This window comes from Limanda limanda, chromosome 7, assembly GCF_963576545.1.
Source record: "Limanda limanda chromosome 7, fLimLim1.1, whole genome shotgun sequence".
In the NCBI taxonomy this organism is placed as follows: Eukaryota; Metazoa; Chordata; class Actinopteri; order Pleuronectiformes; family Pleuronectidae; genus Limanda; species Limanda limanda.
In genome coordinates, this window is record NC_083642.1 from 5,079,016 (window position 1) to 5,100,721 (window position 21,706).

Sequence of the window (21,706 nt, forward strand, 5' to 3'; positions counted from 1 at the left end):
TGTGACCTTTTGGACGAATTGTTGGGTTTTGCAACCATCATCCCTCTCTCTCCGTCCCCACCTCATCGCCACATGGCGCCGTGTGTCAGCGTTGTGGTCGTGGTCGTTCTGTCAGAGGTGACTGCTCATCACGTTCCAGCCCCCTGAGCTCGGAAAGTGCCACTATTCAACCATTCCTCTCTGAACCGTCCATCGCCCCGTCCATCGCTCCCTCTGCATATGGACGCGGGAAGCCGAGGCGGTGTGATGGAGGTGTGTATTGACCCAGCAAGGCGCCCAGGATGGAATACTAAGAGGGTTAATAGAATTAATGGTGCTGTCACCCTGGGTTGGGGAGGAGTACCAGGCTTCTTGCTGGCTGTGTGTAAGCTGATTGCTTTTCTCTTGCTGTAGCTACACTGGGAGTTGGACTGTATCTCTCCGTCTTCAACAGTTCCTCTGTCTCCTCCTCTTCCCTCCCTTTCTCTAAACTCTCCTTTTGAATTCCTCCCTCGTTCTCTCCTCAAACGGCTAAAAGCTGCTTTAATAATGCACCTTCGTGGCAAATTGTCCTTTGTTCATTCAGCTATTGATTTTATAAAGTGGTTGTGATCTATAAGTCTTTTCATTTTTTTTGCGTCCTTGTAGGGGCCTGAATGTGTGTGTGTGTGTGCGTATGTAGTGTCTGTGCTTTGTGTGTGTGCATGTGTGTGTGTGTTTATGATTGTGCGCTGCTCCTGAGGCAGGCAGAATCTGTGTAATAATGGAAGGTTGACATTTAAAGCAGTGTATTTAGTGCCGCTGAATTAGCATACTTTAACTGGCTGCTCTATTCCTTCTGGAGAGAAGCAGGCATTAAATCCTGACGCAAGATTGGTGGGCAATTTTAAAGAGCTTTAGTGAAGATTCATAGACTACAAGATGTGCCGGCATCGCACACAAACACACGCGCGGTGCACACACAGACACACACACACACACACACACACGCACACGTGCACGCCGCTCTCCACCTTCTCTGTCTCTCTCCCCATCTTTTCCAACGTGCTCTGACCTGAGTGTGTGCTGCTCGTCTATTCTGCATACTCAGCGTTTTCCCCTCCTGCTGCTCCAGAGCATGTTTATGAGTTATGAGGGGAAGAGGGAGACTGGGGAAGTGTGTGAGTGTGTGTGTGTGCGTGTGTGTGTGTGTGTGTGTGTGTTTGTGTTCGGGGGATAAAGGAGGATTCTCTGTCACCAACACATGTCTCTGCTGATGAGTATCTCTGATCCCCTGGTCTGCAGGAAGAAGCCGGCCCGTTGCTGTTTTGCATGTTATAACGTGGAAGATGGGATACACAGCTGCGATCACATGATCACACGCCGCGCCTGTTTGATCATGTGTTCCCATTGCTGGCACTAAATGTCGGAAATGTGCCCGGAAATACCGAGAACACGGGACCATAAGTCATTCGTCACAGTGTTTTCTAATTAGCAGCCTAATGAATCAAGGCCTTGTTTATTGCTCCCACAAAGAACAAATATGCCCGAGAGCCATCAGCTCGTTTTATGTGTGGACGGCCCGACACGTGGACATTGCTTCCAGAGTGGAAGTATTAATGTCGTCTAGACCTCTGGTGTGGCCAGATTCTTTATGTACAGTAAATCCATTTTTTAATTCAATTAGAGATTTGCTTTTTGCGTGTGTTGCCCTCAAAGACATTTAATGATAAGTAACACACACACTCATACACACAGTTTGTCATTGAAATGAATAGCAGCAGTCACACAGTTATACAATAAATCCACATGTCTGATTATGGTATTTTAAACCATTAGTTACATTAATTCAGAGGCTATTTCATCACCATCACACTTATATTACAGTTAGGGAGACGTGCGCTAGAAAGATTTTCCACTACACAACATTTCGAGATGATTGAAAGTAGTGTAATTGATAATGTGGAGTACACAAAGCAAGTGTTTCTCTTTCAGAAATGATTTGGCATGTTACATTTGTTTTTTGTGCACGTTGCCGAGTTGACAGTGTTTTCACAGAAAAAGACGTCTTCAAATCAAATTCTGTAATTGCAAAAAAATGGAAAAATGAGAACAAAACCCTTTTGTGGGTTCAATCCAAGGTTGCGCTGCCGGAGTTGTAACTGACAACGAGGATAAATCAGGTTTAACTGGAGTCATGACCCGACACTTCCTGTTTTCACACCGACACAGTTTGTGGTGGAACGCTGTTGTTTTCTGGGTAAATGAGCGTTTACCAAAATTCTCTCAATGGGCGGAGACTAAAAATGATCAGCGACCGGCTCATCCTGAGCTAGTGAGGTCCAGACAGTCGTGATGACATATTCATAATTGTTCTATATCTCCAAGCACACACACACACACACACACACACACACACACACACACACACACACACACACACACACACACGCAGATATATACACATATTCACACGACACACACTTTCAGTTGATTCCCTGCTGATCCTGTGCCCAAGGGGAGAGAGGTTACCATGGCAACCCTTGTCCAGCACAGGGGTTTTGGCCTGCTTTTCTTGTGAGCATGTTGAATGGGGTCAGACAACACACACACACACACACGCACACACACACACAGTCTCCCTGATTGGATAACCCCTGTCCCTCATAGTTTATCCTTCCTTCTTATCCCTCCCCCCCTCTCACTTTTTTTTGCTGTTGGCCACCAGAGGTCAAAGGTTCACGATGCAGTGTCCATCTCGCCATTGTCTCTTTGTGGAGACCTACAGGAGGAGCTCTAATTATCCGGGGGCTGCTGGGAACGTGGTAGGTTGGAGGCACCAGGAGGTGAAAGGTCGTGACATCCGTCTCTATGGAGCTCTGTGTGGTATGGAATTGGTTTGATGTCACATGAAGGAGAGATAGCGCTGCTCACCTGACCCGATCTGTACCGGCCTCTGACTGCGTTACCCTGGGTGCTTTTATTATTAGAATAAATTTGTAATCTTTATCCTGATGGTTTTGTTCACATAATAAAACACCTGGACTTGTGGGAGAGGAAATATGCGAGAACATTCCTGTGGTACAGATGTTGCACAACCACAACAACAACTTATTGACTGATCAAGCATGATGCCAAAAATAAACAGAAATATTGATCTTGTGGATTACCACTTCAACACGATCCTTCTCTTGGGCATATTCTTTCTCTCTATATAAATATATATCCATGTTATTATTAACATGGATATATATTATTATGTATTATAAACACATCATTAGTACTGGCTAGTGCCTCTTTGGATGGATTCCGTAAGATGTTGAAAATGATCCGTTTGAATTTTTGGTCCTTGTTGAGTTGATTGTTCATTGAAGCAATAATTAATTTGTAATGAGGGGCTGAAAGTGTGGAAGGAAAACATTCCCCTACGTCATTCCACCACCACAGGCCTGGTCATCTGACCCGTCTGCAATCTCAGCGGATTCGTCAGACCAACTTGTGTTTCTCTTATTCTTCAGCTTCGTTTCTCCAGGCTCTGGTTTGAGCCTGTGACGACCGCAGCATCACATTTCTGCTCTGGACTCACAGAAGTGGAAGTGTTCTTCTGCTGTTGTGTGTGTTGTGTGGCTCCACATGTTCCCTGATGCCTCCCTACACTCGAGTGGCTTTCTGTCAGTCCGACTGTTCTCCTTTGACCTCTCATCAATGAGGCATTCATCTACCGAGCTGCAGCTTCCGAGAAGATGTTTTGTTTTGGGCACAATTCTGAGTAAACACACGTCACTGAGATCGGCTTTGTCGCCTTTCTGGTGTTTGAATAATGTTTGTCTCACTCGATAGCCGGAATAAGCGGGTGTACAGGTGACCCGAATTAATGCCTGGTTAGCCTTCAAGTAGGGATTTACATAAGTAACTGTTTTAGCATTTAATGACAATAAATACTTTGTTAAACAGTTTCATAAACAGACATGTTTCCCAAGGCTCAGCACTGTAGCGAGGCACATTTCCACATCGGTACCAGCTGACATTCTCACAGTTAGTAGACTGTCACCAGACTAACCCCATAACACATTTCATTGAAGCATGGATTTGATTTGATTTGACTTTCTTCACTGGATTGAGAAGAGCAGTTGTTACACTGAGGTCTGCCTGCCTGCCAATGGTGGTTAAAACTTTATGGATGTTTTGACGGGCCACGGACACGGCAGGAGTTCTCCCGGTGACAAGAGGGCAAGCGAGTGACACCAGGTTCACGATGACACAACACAAACCACTGTGTTTGTGATCTCAGGTGTTGGCAAACATTAGGATCATTATGAAACGGTGGTGGGACAAATTAACACTATGGTGGCCCCCTACAGTCGAGGTAGCTAATTAATGAGAAACACCGTTTATTGGCCTGTTTGTCTTTACTCGGTTCACAGCAGCACTGCAGGTGTGTGATGTCGTATTGTTTATTCTGCTGTTTGCACTAAATGTTCTGGTTCAAGTTCAAGTGTAGCTCTTAAAGGTGTAAGATTAAGGTGAAAGGGATATATCGGCAGAAATTGAAAATGAAATAATCCCAGTGATGTGTTTTTCATGTAAATTGTATAAATTATAGTTTTCTTTACCCTAGAATGAGCCCTTTATTTTGTATTCATCTGCAACATGCCACTTCACCACTATATGTCACTCAATCCCACACACTGAACCTTTAATATAAAAAAAATATTGCCCACATTCGTCCATTCAAAACAGACTAATCTCGGTTGTTAATGGCCAGTAGTCGATCGATGAATGCTAGTTATCGGTGAGACATTTCTTTTTAATGTACAGCTTCCCTCTCATCTCCCATTACTCTCACATGTCTCCTTTCTTCACGTGTGCAGCTTCTCCCCGGACGGCTTCAGACTCGAGTCTCATTACCTTCCACATGCTCGTCTATAATGGGTCAAGCTCGTGTCATAGATAGCTCACATTAACGCGGCCTTGATGAAGACTCTGAGTGTCAAACCCTTACAGCAACATTATACATTCATCAGTAGCAGACACACTCGTCAAATGCAAATACATCTCAGTAATATCAACCACAGCATGAAACCTATAGCTGCGTTTCTCAAGCTCTCACACTTTACATCACAGGTGTAGAATGTGCCGAGTGAAGTGCTCTTACTTCCTCATTTGCCGTGCGGCTCCCGATGGCTATAGTTTCCTCGTATCTCTCTCCTCGCTGCCAATCTTGTCCCACATTTAAACCTGGCAAATCCGGTGGGAGAAATTGAAACAATTTCAGCTAATTTGCCCCTCACCTGAACCTTCTCTGAGATACTGTTTGATTCCTCATATCTGTGTGATCTACTTTGAAGCACGCCGAGGGAGAAAACATATTCTTCCCGTGGTTCAGACTGTTTGACATTCCCGTAATAACTTTTGTCTAACGATCACTGCATCTGCTGTGTGTACTGCACTGTAATACTTGTAGCGATTGCTTTGTCCCCTCGCTTTATTTACTCGCGTGAAGAAAGCGCCGCTCCTCTTTCTTCTTTTTCGGCGTGCATCATCACAGCGAGTGCCTCACCTCTGAAACATAATTTCCCCTGGAGAGAAGACTCCATTATAAGAAGTCAGGCTTTTGTGAGGAGTTATTTGCTACTTTGTGCTGATGAAATGGAGTTGTTAAATATAAACGTGAGCGCTTGTGTGTGAGTGTGTAAAGCGAGTGTGTTCTTTGTTGGTGGCGATGCTGTGTGCGTATCAAACCCTCGACATGGACTAAATAGTTTTCATCACCGGGGTCGAGGTGTGAATGCGGCAGCGTCTCTACCGGGAGTAGCCTCTCTGCTGACTCCTCTTTCTCACCTCCCCTTTGCACTTTGCCAATTTTCTTTCCCACATTTCAAGACAACCTTTTTTTTTTGTGTGTGTGTGTGTGTGTGTGTTTAATCCACCTCATCTGTCTTTCTCTCAGCTCCTCTCTCTGCCTCCTCCTTGCAGACCAGGTCGGCCAGTGTAGGGAAAAACCTACTGTGGTGTCAGCTCTGTACTTTGTGTATACAAATCATTTTTCTCTCAACATTCACGTGTCAGTTAAGAAAGATCCGTGGCTTCTCCGAGCTGGCGAACAGCACTTTTGAGGGCTAAGCAGAAAATCCCTCCCACCACATCCCACATCCCGTTTTTTTTGTTTTTTTTTCTGCTGCTTCTGAACCTCGTTGGCTGGCGTCCATCAGCATCCCGCTGGCCGCTTTCACTGTCTTAATGTGGAGCTAAATATAGGCCTCATATTGTGCTGCTCTGCTTAATATGTGTGTTTGGGCTGATTAGAGTGGAGGCCTGATCTCATCCCACCACAGACCTCTAATGCATGCCGCGGTCTCTGGTTTCTATTTGGACTCGGGGGCAAACAGGGGAAAAGTGCTGATATAATCATGTTTTAGGGTTGTGAGTTATGTGACCGAGAGGAATGGAAACATCACAGAGCGAAGATGGAGCTAAATGAGTCTCGGATAGGGCGATTGTAGCCACGGCTGTTGTGAGATTACTTGTTAATGGAAATCGGTTTAACTGCTTCGCTCTTTGATATTCAACGATGATCAATGATAAAGGAAAAAAAAGTGGTAATGTGAAAGGACATGACGTGTGATTTGTCGGGTTTGGTCTCCTGTGTGAGATGAGGAAAGATGGTGAAACAGGAGAGGGTTAACTGCTCTGTCCACGGAGCAAGGGAGGCAAATCAATAGGCTTTATGGTGCCTGGCCAAAAATATGAAGTAATTGGCCCCTTGTATTGACTAAGGCTCAGGTCGTTTTAGCAGATATACAGTACTGCCACCAGATGCGCAGGTTAGGGAGAGAATTACACATGTGAGGAGGAGTGAGTGCGGTCTTTTCTTTTTTCGATGCCTGTGTCTGTTTCTTCCATTTGCCCCACGGAGCGCTCTTTCTCCTTTTGTCTCCTCGCTTACCTTTTCCTTCCAAATCCTACATCTGTCCTCTTGTTTTCCTCCTCTCTCTTCTCTCCCCCCCCTCGCCTCCTGTCTCCCCTCATGTTCCTCTCCTCCATCAACACGGAGAGACTCCTCCAGCCCCGGTCCGTCCGATGGGAAGTGACACATAGCGCGTACAGGCAGGCGGGCTAACATGCGGCTTTATGGGAGCTTATATCGTACAACGGGAGCGGGAACAAAAGAGACGGCGTGCTGGGCCGGTGGGAGCCATCACACACATATACACACACAGCACATTTCTACATGCCGCTCGCTACTGACACCAGAATTCTTCAGCCTGACACCGGTGATGGATTAGATGCATTATCGAGGCGGAGAGAGCCTCCGTGTTTTCCCCCTGTGCGTGGAGAAAAGAGAGCGAGAGAGCGAGAGACACATACGCTCACACAGAGGCTGCTGAATAGCCTGTATCCATTCCACCTGAAGTGAAGAAATACAATAGCAGTCTGCCACATCTCAAGCTGGGTTTCCGAGACATAGATGCGAGGAGATAGAGACAGTGAGCCCGGTCGGTACACAGTGTTCTGCAAGCTGTCGAATGCAGCCGGTTGATTTGTATCTGTGGTCATGTGTGTGTCAGCGTTCCTGCATGAGCTGTGTATAAATGGACATATGTTCATATTTATATATATATTTATGTATATAAAGGGAATCGTACGTCCGTCTCCAGTCGGATGGACAGTGGATCTGTCCGTACAACTTCACACCAACGCAGTGCCATCATTCTTTCACTCTGTCATGTAGCACAACATACTCCCACTCACATACAGTACATTTACTAGTGTCTAATTAAATACTTTTACACAGAGCCCATGCATTGGGGATCAGGAAATAAGGAGATGAATTTACGAGTCCAGAGTCCAAATATTTGTTATTTTGGAATAAAGGACACGATGGTGAATATCCACGATGAGGCTAAAGGTAAATCTGACTGGCTATCTACACATGTAAACACCCTGAAAGGAGAAAGGGTTCAAAGAAGAAGAAGTACAGTTGCAAAAAAGCTCTCCAGTCATCGCTGCCTCCTGACAAGCTTCACTGGCTCTTAAAATGCCATCATCAATCTGTCACCTGTCATCTGGCCCAAGGTACCAACCAATCTCCAATCTCCCGACATCAAACTCAAGGCCATTAACCGAGCCCGAGATTGGTCCCATCAGACGAATTGGGTTTGATTGGATAAGGTTTATCACGGTCATTGTTCTGATCCCTCTGACCTGAGTCTTCATCGCTCTGAGGACAGGTCAGCGTGTGGAGGAAGAGTGGGAACGAGTTTGGCGGTGGCGGTGGCGGTGGCGGCAGCGGCGATGTGGAATCTAATCCAGTGCGTGGGATCAAGCAGATAAAGCCGGTGCCTATCACTCCGACACCCAAGACTGTTGAACTGGATTAGCGCAGATGCAGGAGATAGCGGCAAGAAAGGTTCCTCAGAGACTCCAACTTTCAGTCTCCGCTCTATCTTTCTCTCGTCTTCATGGAGCACAGCTGAGTTTTAGCCATAACGCCACAATCACATATTCTATTCTCGTACAAGGTGTAGGAGGAAGCCACACAATTTGTTTTAATCCTATTCTGGTTCAGGATGTTAGTTTGGCGTGTGCTGCACAATGCGGTTCGGTAAAATGTTCCCATGTCTGGTTTTTACGTCTGCTCGGCTTGCTAAAACATGGTGGTTAAATACTGTCGACCCTCAGACGTATCCGTGTTGGTGTTGGCAGCCACCTGTGCGTGTGTGTCCTGTTTCAGAAACACTAACCTCCCTCAAGACCAAGGTTTGAAAATAGCCTTTTCTTTTTCTTTTCCAAATCTGAAAAGAAAGCAGCGCTCAGGTAATAGTTAGCAGCTGTGGTCATTAGTGGGTGGGAAACATTCTTCAGACTTCGAGTTGCTAATGTCGAGCAAACACTCCGAGACGAGTTAACACAGAGACCAAATCTGTAAATCTGCAAATCATCCCTCTCATTGTTTAGGATTATACGAGGTAATTTTGGCATTTTGCACCAATCACCAATTATTGGTTTTACAGCCAATCTGTGTCTTTTTTTTTTTTTTGGAATATATACATACAGAGCACTCTTCATTAAAGATTACAGAAAATGACATAACAAAATTTAAAAAAAAAAAAAAGAAAAGTTGGTGCATAGGATGACACATCACAGAGAAATACCGCAATGACACAGTACATAATGTAATTCAGAGCTCCAAATAGTTACAGTCCTTTGGTACCGTTGGTAGTGTATTCATGTATTCCAAATAAGGCTGCCAGATTTTCAAACATAACTTATATTTCTTTCTGAGACTATATGTGGCCGATCGGTGTCTTGCACTGTCTGTGGAAGGAGCTGAAGCTGAGGCCTTTCCTCCTTTGTCTCTCTTCGGACAGCAGCATCCACAATACATTTAAAGCACTTTCAACCCTGGGTTTATTCATCACTTCTCACTCAGCAAATTGCTTCACGCAGACTCACTCGGCCGCGGATCCAGTGCCTGGCACGTTGTTCAAACCCAGTGAGACCAAGTGAGAGAGAAAGAGGGAGAAGGGCAATTTGAATTGGAGTTTGGTCAGTCTTCAAAACGTTTTTGCAGGGTGCTTACATGGTCTGATCAAAAGCACCCTGCTGGCACCGGCCCCTGTAGCCACAGAGAGAGAGAGGCCTCTGATGCCTCTGCCATGGCTTCCCTGTCGCGGCTAAATCCCTCCAACCACGTCCGGCACTCGAGCCTGACGAGGTGCAGGGACACAAAGTTTCTACACAGAAACAAAAAGTTACATTTTTTAATCCATTTCCTCTGCAGCTTGTGAACTTTCTTTTAAAAAATGCAACAAACGTTTGATTGAGTACATTTGTCCAGTCTTCCTGAAAACTGTGGGAACGATGCTCTCAGCAGACACGTGATGTCTTCACTGATATAAGAAGAACAACATGACGTAGGATGAAAACTTAACGTCTCTAAGGATGCTCCTTCTTAGAAATCTAAATCTGAGATCTAAAACAGACAATGACGACTTGTTTCCGTACAAACAAGTAACAAATATTCATCCCAAACATGCAGAGAAAAATAATGACATCATTACAAATGAAACAAACACTCACTTCAGGGCTTAACTTGGCTGACAGCCCTTTAATCTTTGAACTTTAATTTAAAGTAGAATGACACATACGTCCACCAAGGCCCAACAGACCTGGGCAATATATGAACATGGCATTAAAAACACCCACATCCCAATGTTAAAGAAAGAGAAAAAATCCTTTCAATTCTTATATAAATCATAAATGAACCTTAACGATACTTGTCTGAGTTCTGATATAAACAGGAAATGATGTATAATGGATATTAACATACACACAGGACAAATCACAATGTTAAAGAAATAGAAAATTGTTTCAATTCTCATATAAATCATAAATTAACCTTAACGATACTTGTCTGAGTTCTGATTTAAACAGGAAATGATGAATAATGGATATAAACATACACACAGGACAAATGGCATAACATGCTGTTGTACTGGAATAAGGAAAATATGTGAGAAGTTATTCAGAAGCTGTGAAAGAGTTTTGGATTTAAAAACTGCTCCAGGATTTATACGTAGCTGTAGAAGTGTTTCTCCGGATGACGCCTGGGGACGTTTACCTCAGAGCTTCGTTCTCCAGGAACAGTTCACAATGCTTCTGTGTGTCGCTCTGAACGTGTTTGTAAATGGACTCGTGGCCTCAAATCCTCTCTGATGAATCTAAACCTCAGCTTTTTAAGTACCTGAGTAGTTCTTTTTTTTTTAAATTCAAGGTTAGACTGATGTTTCACTTCACAAATATCAACTACACAGCCCCTGCTTCCCCCCCGAGGGGCATGTAGAATGTTTTTCAACACTCATCCATCTTCACCCTGCTTTGCCCCCCCCCCCCCCCACCCCCTCGATTCTCTCAGTTGCAGTTGCTGGTGATAGAAACAGGTTAGCTAATGGTTGAGGTGTTGAAATGAAGGGGGGGGGATGTTAGACCCAGGCCAAAGCAGGGACAGATCTCTGGGGCACCAGCGATGGATGGGTCCTCCTAAAATAGAGTGGTAGGGATATTGTCACAGGGGCTTGAGGGTATGACTCCAACCTGTTAACAGCCTTCTCCTGCAGCCTGATAAATAATGCAGGGTCAAATGGGGCGGAGAGAGGATCGCTTTAAGTACCTGAGAGGGGGGGGTTAAAGGTTGAAGTAAAGCGATGCTGAGGAGACGGATGTTTGGGACCCGAGAGTCATTTACTCTGGTGGTAGGATGCTAGAATGATAGAATGATTGTGTGGGAGTGAGATGAAATAGAATGTTTTTAGCCGAATTATCCCCCTTTCTTATTATTTTGTCTCATTTGCCCACCGAGGAGGGAGCATGTCTTGCAGAGACCTTCACCTCACACTCCTGCTCACATTCCCTTTCTCCCTTACAGCGATGTGTGTGTGTGTAAGTGTATGTGTGTGTGTGTGTGTGTGTGTGTGTGTTTATGTCTGCGTACGTGTGAATGTGGCATCTATGAAGATCTACAGCTACTAAAGAAAACCTTGATGTGAAAAGCAACTGGCTGTGGTTGTGTGTGTGTGTGTGTGTGTGTGTGTGTGTGTGTGTGTGTGTGTGTGTGTGTGTTTGTGTGTGTGTGAGTGTGTGTCTGGAGTGCTCGGATGTCAGTAATGTCACAACCATTTTCTCCGTGTGTGAGCTATGAGCCTGAATGGTTGAAAATGAAGAGTCTTGAAAAGAAGCAAATGGATAAAGGCGTTCATCTTTTTTTTCTCTGTGCACATTTTTCTGATTAAACGTGTTTGCGTAAAAGCACAGTTAGTATTGCTCCTGGTGTGTTGTTGTAACCTTGTTGTGCAGTGTGTAGCTAGAAGTGTGTTTCGCTCCTGCACTGGACTGCAGAGGCTTTGTTTTGGACACACTCTAAGACACTAGTGTGCGTGTGTGTGTGTGTGTGTGTGTGTGTGTGTGTGTGTGTGTGTGTGTGTGTGTGTGTGTGTGTGTGTGTGTGTGTGTGTGTGTGTCCAAATGTGAATCCCGAGGCCCCTGGACAGCGGTGAGAGGCTGTGTGATAGCGATCTGATTCAGATGAACTGCAGGCTTGCAGGGGGAAGGTCGGGTTTTCTTGTGATCCCTGGTGGCAGCCTGCTCGGACACATATCACAGTGTGACAGGCCGCTCCTAGGGGGCGCATACACACACAAACTCACACATGCACACACACACACACGCACCACAACCACACTGTCACAGTAGTGAACAGAACAACGCCGGGCTGGCCATCCTCCCTCAGCACTGCCATGTCACCAACCAGATGAAGACTGACACGGACCTCACATCCTGCCTTTCTAATCCTACATATGGTTTTCACATATGTCCCGTTTTCCGTGTTTGGATTAGCCTGCCGAGGTCAGACGTAGGTCAGCCGTGGAAAACTCGTCCACTTTGAGCTCGGCTCCTTAACGGCACGGCCTGCTGTCGTGTTCTCGGCTAACCCTGAAGCTTTGAAGGCAAAGCTCCAGGGGCCTTGTGTGAACTTACATCTCATTTTTATTACTTGACCATCCAGGCATTTGACACATGCATACAAACACAAAGGCCTGTGTGTGTGTGTGTCTGTGTTTGTGTGTGTGTGTGTGTGTGTTTGTTTATTTGTTTGTTTATTTAGAAGGATCCCCATTAGCTCTACCCTAAGACAGAGCTACTTTTAGTGGGGTCCACATTTGAGACATACATACAGATATCAAACATTTAAAATATACATTACGATACCAATATCAAACATTTAAAACATACATTAAATTACAAATATCAAAATTTAAAATACATTAAAATAATGATCGTAACATTTTGTATTACAGATATCAAAAATTAACTTAGTGGTTATGCAATTTTTCCTTTGTCATGATATAAAACACTGATATATCCAATTCCATAAAAGCAAAAAATGCAAACCATGTAAGAGAATACTACACATTTATGTACAGTACAACACCATCTAGTGTCACAAGTATGCTGTACCCAAGTGTTTCATGATTTGCTTTTTGAACATTCATTTGCGAGTCACATTTATCATTTCTGTTGGTAGTAGGTTCCATGGCTTCATGGCTCTGTATCCCACAGTTTGTTCAAGAAAATTGGTATTAGCGTCTAGTGGCATAGTTATGTGAGGCTACATTTTTATTTAGTTGTGTGTGTGTGTGTGTGCACATTTGCCCGCATACCCTCCCACGTGCCCAGTTCATCTTCTCTTGACAGACATGTGACCTTGACTTTCCCCTCTCTGATGTTTTATCGAGAGTCTGCCTGCTCTTTGATGCTGTCACCATCTGAATAGATAGATGAATGTTTGGGCGGAGTGAAGCAGGCCTGGATGGACAGATGATAGAGCCATCAGCTTTCTTTGTGGGGGGGAGGAGGGTCCAGTGACATGTGACATCGGGGAGACATCTCTCACGCCCAGCGTCACGAGAAGCCCACGCCACCGCTCAGGATTTACTGCCCTGGTTACGTTCTTTTGGCCGTAAGGATCTGATGAATAAAGGGAAAGAAGAGGTCAGGGAGGGTCACGCTACTGGGAGAAGTCATTAGAATCCTTCGTTGCTGTTTTTCCTTCGTTGCGAGGGTGGTCCTGGCCTGGAGTTCAAAGCGTCACGTTATAATACATCATTCATCAGGAGAAACAGGAAAAGAAAAACAGAGCTACGGTTTCACAGAGGTCCAATAATACCAGCAAATGATTCCTCACAGTGGTTGTAACCTCATCCTACTCCGGACCACAGAGGGCCGACGTCATATAATAACACGAGTGGCACACATTTCTGGCAAAAATAGAAACGCTTGAAAACCAAGTAGTCGTCCCTCTGCAGTTTCCTGTTCAGTCAGCCCTCTTGTAGTATCCTCCCCCCCTTGCCTGAACTGAAAATGATAAATAGTTTTGCAAATCCTGTCAATCTTGTCATCCCTGTCAATCACTCCTCGTCTGTTTTTCTCTTCCTGCTGTCACGCTGATATAAATAGCCATCATTGACCTGTTTGCCTCCTGTGTTTTGCAGATTCGTGTGGACGGGCCTCCTCACGGCGGCGTCCAGTACGAGACGATATCGGTCATCAAGGACGGCGGCCCGATCCTGCGGGACATGGCGTTCTCCCTGGACCGCAACTACCTCTACGTCATGTCCGAGAGACAGGTAGGTGTCCCAGGGGCACGGACACACAAAGCTGTTGATCCCTAAACGTATAAGTGCCCTTGTGGGTGAGAATGGATGGTTTAAGTGTGTGTCTGTGTGTGTGTGTGTGTGAGCGCACATATGTTTAAATGCAAGCCAAAGTGTGTGTGTGAGTGTGAGTGTGTGTGTGTGTGTGTGCACTCCAGCAGGGCGGCCCACCTCTCAACATCACCAGCACTACCACCCTCTGTTAGCTATAAATAACCCAGGTGGCACAGCAGGGGACGTTGTGACAGCGTTTGATAATGAAGAAGAACAATGAGGGCAGGGAGGAGGAAAAGAAATAGAGAGTCACGGAAAAAGACAAGGCGCAAATGAGAGGGAGAGAGATGAAGGGCACTTCTCGGCTGGTTGGTCGGACGGCTGAGGCAGAGGAGGGACGGGAGGAAGAGTGATGAGGTAGAGAGGGACAGCTGGAGGAGGAGTGTGCGTGACTTAGAACGAGTAAAGAGAGACACTCGGAGAGAAAGAGAGACGGAACGCAAGGTCATCCTTTCATTTCATTTCTAATGAAGTGACACAGCGTTGTGGGGCAGGTGGGACGAGGCTGATAGGCGTCAACGCAACTGACATACTTAGTAGGCGGAGGAGCACGAGGGTGGAAGGGGACAAGGAGGGAGAGTGGAGGTGAGGAGACGAGAGGGAAAAGAAAACGTGGTCGCATAGAAAAGTGATGAAAAGAGGAGGAGAAGTGACAGGAGGAGAAGAGGAGCAGCCCTGGAGACTGAGGACGTGCGAGGTGATAGATTGTCGTCTTCTCTCCTTATCGTTGCTTTTAACACACTCAACAACTGGCTGGCCCGAGCTCACAGGTGGACTGAGGTGTGAAGGAGCTGGTCAGACACGATTGCCGGGAGAGGAGCAAACATCCAATGTTCGGTTCTGTTCCCTCGGCGAGTGTGACTTACACTTTATTCTACTCTATAAGGATTAGCTGTATTATTGCACTCTGTAAAAACAAAAGGGAAAAAAGGAAGCGAGTGAGAAGTTGCTCAGTTTGAGTCGCTCGCCTGCTGTGAGAGTAAAAATAATACAACGACCAGTAAAAGCTCAGCCTTTAATAATACTACTGATGAATCCATTTTATTATTATTTACAAAGTGTATTCATGACATAGGTCTCTTTGTGACATTGTTAACTTTAGATCCGGTTGGTTTTGGTTTCACAAATTAATCCAGGACTGGCTGTTTGTCATCACCTCCCTGGGATTTATTTACCTATACTTGACATTGATTGGTTTTTGACGGACATGCATGTTTGAATGGAGAAAATTAATGTACCGGTTCATTTGATAGATTCTGTTTTCAAACGAACGTCCCAGTCGGGGGTTAAGACCACAAGCAATCCTATGAGCTTCTGCATAATTTTCTTCTTCTACTGTTTAATGCCGTCTCAACTTCCTGCTGATAGTCGGACAGTCAACACAAAAAAGTGTTTTCCAAATTTCAAAAACTGTTTTTTTGGTCCAGACCAAATTAGTCAAAACGTCTTATTTGTGTATTTATGAATGTTTCCAGTATAAAAATACAAATCTACCAGTTCCTGTGCACAAACCCTGCAAACACCCCCCCGTATCTGATGGTGGGATGATGACTCTGTTGCCAGGCCTGACGTGAATCCCCCCCCCCCCCGTTAGGGAGAGTTTGTTCTGATTCTAAAGTCTGTTTCCCATATTTACCGAATCCTTTATTCCTTCTCATTTCGTGGATGAAACGCGCTTTTGATGTTGAGCTCATAACTGCTAGTCATCTGAGTGAGCAGTGATGTTGGTGAATATTATTAGTATTCAGCGGTTCGACTCTTCTGTCTTCTCTCCAGGGGGGTCGGGGGGGTTGGAAGCAGACAGACACACACACTGAAACGCTCTCAACTGCTCTGGGGATGTTGCCCTGCATGTTCAAGGAGGCAGCTATAGTTAGACTGAGAGTTGTTGCACCTGACAAAGTAGCAGAACTGGGATTCAACGCTGCTCATTCAGCCCCTTTTTTAATAAATGTGTCAGCTGAGACGACATGTTTTTTAATATGTGACTCTGGACGGATACAATTTGATTTATTTAGACTCTAATCTGTGATGTTGCGAGCCTCAAAGCCTGGGGCTGCTCCAATGTCATTTATTTTATGAGTCTGGAAGGAACTGCACATACTAATGTGTATCATATTAAGTGTATTCTCTGTGATGAACCCGCTCTCTCTACGCATGGGGACACGTTAAGCTTCCGTGGTAATGGACACCCAGCTGCATTTTCCAGTAATCCACTGGAGCTGTGAAATCACCGCAGCCACCTTGGAAATGGCAAAAATCATCGGTTTGACCTTTTTCTCCCATTGTTAACCTGAATGTCACCTCGAGCTACACTTGGTAGTTCCACGTCCAGGACATCACAGGACCCTTCTCGTCCAGGGCTTGTTCCCATGTGTCTGGCTGATGCCGTCTGAGGCCAAGCGCATGGTGATGGGAGCCGGCCAGAACAAAGGAGGGATGATATCAAACAGGAACCGGGGCCGATTTGGCTCCAGTTGCATTTCCTACTCTGAATAACAAAGAGGCCCTCTGTGTTTGGCACAGTGGGAAAGGGAGAATACAGAGAGAATAGGAAAGAGATAGACAGTGGAGGACAGAGGGAGAATGAAAGTGGGAAAGAGTAATATTTGCTGAGCCGAGGCCGTGCTCCAGAACCTGGGCTCGTGCTCCCTGCAGCCCTCACACCTGTCTGTGTGTGTGTGTTTGTGTGTGTGTGTGTGTGTGTGTGTGTGTGTCGGCAAGGCTGAGACTCGTGGGATGTGCGAAGCCTCTGTAAATACAAACATGCAGACAGGCACCCACAGGGACACACAGACACACAAATACACACGTTCTCCCTCAGCTTTCATTTGCATAGGTACCGACATAATGCAATCGGCTCTCAGAAATCCCATGTACACGTGCACATAAAAAAAAAAAAAAGACTATAATTACAGACACATGCAGGCACCAGCCTCCCAATCAGTATTCAACTGGGATCTCAGCGAAGGCTTTTCATCCAGGCGCTTTCTCTCAGCCGCGTGTGTATAGATTACACCTACTGCATATGTATAGATTATTCTAGATGGGCTCTTACTCCACTCTATACTCCCAACGCCTACCCAGAGTTATCTCTCGTCATGTGAAAGAACTTTACTCTCCCTCTCTCTCTCTCTCTCTCTCTTTCTCCCTCGCTCTCTTTTACACACCATCCTTCACTCGCCCCCGGAACATATTTAACTGCTCGCTCTTTCATATGCGATCCATGGTGCTGCCATGTTAAACGCTGCTTTTGTTTTGTAGATGTAATGACAATAGCATCCACCATATTAACGACCTGGTGAAATTTGCCCAATGCGAGTCAGCGCAGTGGAACTGATGAAAAGACCTGGCTCAGTGACTTCCTCTTCTCCAGGAGCAGTATGAGTTGTGTGTGTGTGTGTGTGTGTGTTGGTGTGTGTGTGTGTCTTCCTGTAGGGTGCTGTATCATTACTGACAGTCCTGAAATACATAACAGCAGGTTTTCATCTCAAGATTTATCTCCAGACATCTGTGTATATCCATTTTTGTGCCTGTATTGGAAAAAAAAGAAAAAGGAAAAACATGTTTGCGGTATTATCTTCGGATTCTCATTTTGCGGCTTTGTGTTTTCCAGCTGTCCTTGTGCATCCTGTGGTTGTGCCGATCCATGTATGGATTTCTGCCAGATCACATGTTTGAGTCATGTTGTGTTGAGTCTTTGTGTGCGACTGCGTCTATGTTTGGAGGAATAATACAGCAATTTCGGTTTGTGGCTGAGTGCCCGGCGGCAGACACAGTGATGGGAAGGGTCATAGCTGTTTCAGGAAATTCAGCTGAGCTTCCTCCCAGACGTTCCTCTCTCCTCCCTCTCCTCCCTGTCTCCCGTCTCTTCTCTTCTCGTCTGTCTGCGTCGTATGAAAATCCCCCTGAAAGATTCTTACATTCCTGAAAACACCTCACTGCATTTAATATTGCATCAAAAGCTGTCGATTTCAAACTGAATACTTCATGTTGCTCTGCTCAAACAAAGCCCACTTGGGTACGGACTACGTAGCGTCTGCCCAAATTCCATACGGCGAAGCGCGGCGGGGGGGGCTTTAGGGTTTATCTACTGTAGAAAAGCCACACTTTACATACAGGCAGAATCACTGAGCCTGCAGCGGTAGGCTCTAATCAAACAGGTAGACGGAGTATTCACATGTGAGTGGCAGCTGGAGCATCGTTAAACCAGCACACGCCGCTGCCAGCTCATGGAAATTCACTCGGATGAATTTGCATGAGTGCTCTGCCGCTCACCGACGAGTCCCCTCTCTCTTTTTAAAAAAAAATGGGACCTCACCTGGTTCTTCTCTCATTTCCTGCGCTTGTGCTTTTTTTTTTGAACTTCTTTTTATTAGGGTTAGGGTTAGAATACAGTCATACAGTACATCGTTTTTAACATGAAATGAGGTGCCACGGGTACAAGTCTTAGGTTAATGGGGTTAACTGTCCATGTATGTCTCGGGTCCAGGCCATCATGATCCGGGTACATCAGAATTAAGTTATTGATTAGCATTGTCCACAAACACGGTACATCTCACATTGCATTACATCGAGACAATATTCTGAGATAGCATGGCCTGCAGATGTCCATTGCTTACAAGGTAAAACAAAGAGAAAACAAAAGCAATATATATAGATATTTTGCTCGTATCAGATGGAACTGTAGAACAATCGGGGACCAGTTGTTTTTCTAAACCTCTGTTTTCAGTTGTAATAGTGCAGACAAGTATTCCATCCTGTACATATCTTGAATTCTACCCCTCCATGGGGTTATTGTGGGGGGCTGTGGCTTCAGCCAGGAGGCTGTTATTACTTTATTTGTTATTAAAATAAGGGCTCTCAGAAGTTTTGTCAAGGTTGTCATCGCTAAAATAAAGTGTGATGGTTCTAACAGTATGTCTATAAATAAACATGTTTTTATTTCCTTTTGCCTGCGCTTGTACTGTTCTGCTTTGTGTTTGGGGGGAGGAGCTCAGGCCAGTGGATGGACAAACACAACGACTACACACCTCAGGCCTTTATTGTCGATTCATACAACAATGCAGAACAAAGGGATAAATGGTGACAACTGCTCCAGTAGTGCCGAGGGTCTTTCTGGGGGTCTGGATTATCAATGTTTTCACAAGGCCTTTTTTCCCGTTCCCTCTCATTTAGTGCTCTTCTTGCCGCTGGCCCCAGCTGCAGCGTTTGCACCCACCGCACACGGCAGAGAATCAGCGTCTGCATTCTATCGGTTGCTTTGGTCAGTGGCCAGTTCGCCGAGCCCGAGCTGTAATGTATTATTCATGGAGAACAATCAAGATTTAACATCTGAAAGGTTCTTTTGAAGTGATACCTGTGGCGGAGGCCTTAGTTCTGCCTGAAAGGGTTTTTGAAAACACCTTAATAAATAAAAGCACACACACACACACACACGCGCTTAGAAGAATAAAAGTGGGTTCGTTTTCTATCATGTCAGACGTAAATCACAAGGAAAGAGGCAGCTGTTGACTTTGTAATGGAGCTGGATGGTTTTAGTAATGTTTTACGGCTGAGGCTCCAACGAGTGCATAATAGACCTTAACAGATTTAACAGTGGTCCCAGGGAAACAGTGGCCGTCTCTTTTATAAGGATGAGTGTGAAATCCTTGCTAGCATGAGCGACTGAGGGACACTGAGCCCGGCTTGTAAAACAGACTCGTCTTTCATGGACAGACGCACACTGTCCCCCCCCCCCCCCCCTATAGAGGCGTCCAGCCATGTGCTGCTGTCACTCTCCGGTACACTTCTTTCCTCTTTAGTAAACATTAACCCCCCCCCCACACACACACACACACACAACCTCCCGATTCCTCCTTCGCCATCCTCCCTCCCTCCCTCCCTCCCTCCACCTATGGAACGGCAACATTACAGCTCACAGATTATCACAAAAGAAAAGAAGACCTCTTTTTTTTTTTTTTTTTTTCAAATCTAGCAATTTCTCCCAGGTGCTCAGCTGTGAAATTTGAAATCCATGCATGAATTCTTTCTTCTTCTTTCAAGTTTTTTTTTTTTTCTCCAGTATGACGCCCTCAACTCAACCTGTTCTCCCTCCAGTGACCCCCACCCCCCACCCCAGAGCTTTCTGGTTCTCCTTCCTCTCTCTCCCCTAGTTATCCCTTTGTTTGGCCCGGTGTGGTTTAGATTGGGAGGAAATGGGTTCAGTGCCCATCAAGACAAGAGGAAATAGGATTCGTTCACACCTCGTCCTGGCTCAGATTAGCTGACATGCTCCTGGCTCATCATTATGCAGGATCCGAGTGTGTGTGTAACACGCTGGTTTCATGTGTTAATGGCCACGGAACACGCGGCGGCTCGGAGCCAGGCCTTCCACTGTGCACTGTCGGTGTTGTGGCTCACGCAGACCTGAAGCGAACCAGCAGCACTGTTGGTCTGGAGCTGTTTGTTTCATGTGTTTACTGTCTACACCCTCCAGAATGAGAAGATTGGACTGGCTCATGTCCAGGCCACTTATTCAAACACTCCTTTGTGTGTTATCCTGGATGTTTGGGTTTGTTTTCACTGTAAAAGCCCAAACTCTTATTTTAATCATATATGTCAGCGTTTACCGGAATATGCTTTGATGAGGAATAATAATCCAGAGGGGAAGGAAGACGTATTCTCTCTACAGCCCCTTCTTCCTTTCTTCTATTTGGTAGTTTCTTGCAACCACTACCTCAGCGAGTGTTGCATGGCCGTCCCCATGACCCCTCACCGGCCTCAGGGCAGCCTGACTAGCCTGAAGCTACCAGAGAATGAACAAGACCAAGGGTTTGACCACTGACCCTTATCTCTGCGTCTCTCACCCATCTGCCCTTCAGCGTCAGTCCAACAAACGGTCCAGCTAACTCGACTACCCACAATACAATGAATTAATTTAGCAAATCTTCTCACTCCTTCTCGAGTTTTATTTCCTCCCAACTGAGGCTCCAAAAACCAGAACGATGAATGTTATCTTCTGTTACCTCTGAATGTGAAATGCCTCTCTGTGTCCCACAGGAGGAAAGAGGTATCTTTCTCTCATAAGTTCCTGAATGTTCCCCTACTCCCCCGTTGAATCTGCGGTTGGGCTTTGCGCTGCATGAATTATGAAGAAAGGTAGATCGTACCTAAAGTAGGTCTTCAACTGGGGTCAAATGGGGTTCGTTTTTATATGGGACAACTGGGAATGAAGAGATGATTCATACCTGGCAACCGTAAAGAGTAGAAGTGAGAAGACAACATGTGGAACCCACATCTGCATTTTATTTCACCCTGGATAGATCCGCCCTCGGGAGCTGCAGCTTGGAAACTCGGCCGGAGATTCAATGCTGCTTCCCTTTACTTGATATTGACACTTGGACAAATTAGGATAAATTCCCCTGTCAATATGCACGTGCAGTTTTATTGATGAGGCCATTATGCTCTTCTCATCCCTGTCCCACGTGTGAAGCTCCTTT

At 45.5% G+C, this 21,706-nt stretch overlaps 1 protein-coding gene across 1 annotated transcript in view; it reads left to right on the forward strand.

Moving 5' to 3' along the window:
* The window catches only part of plxna2 (plexin A2), a 196,252-nt gene that overhangs the window by 65,897 nt on the left and 108,649 nt on the right, over positions 1–21,706 (forward strand). Inside the window, exon 4 of the mRNA XM_061074305.1 lies at positions 14,010–14,144. Coding sequence (XP_060930288.1) covers positions 14,010–14,144 — 135 coding nt within the window. The remainder of the gene's footprint in view (positions 1–14,009; positions 14,145–21,706) is intronic.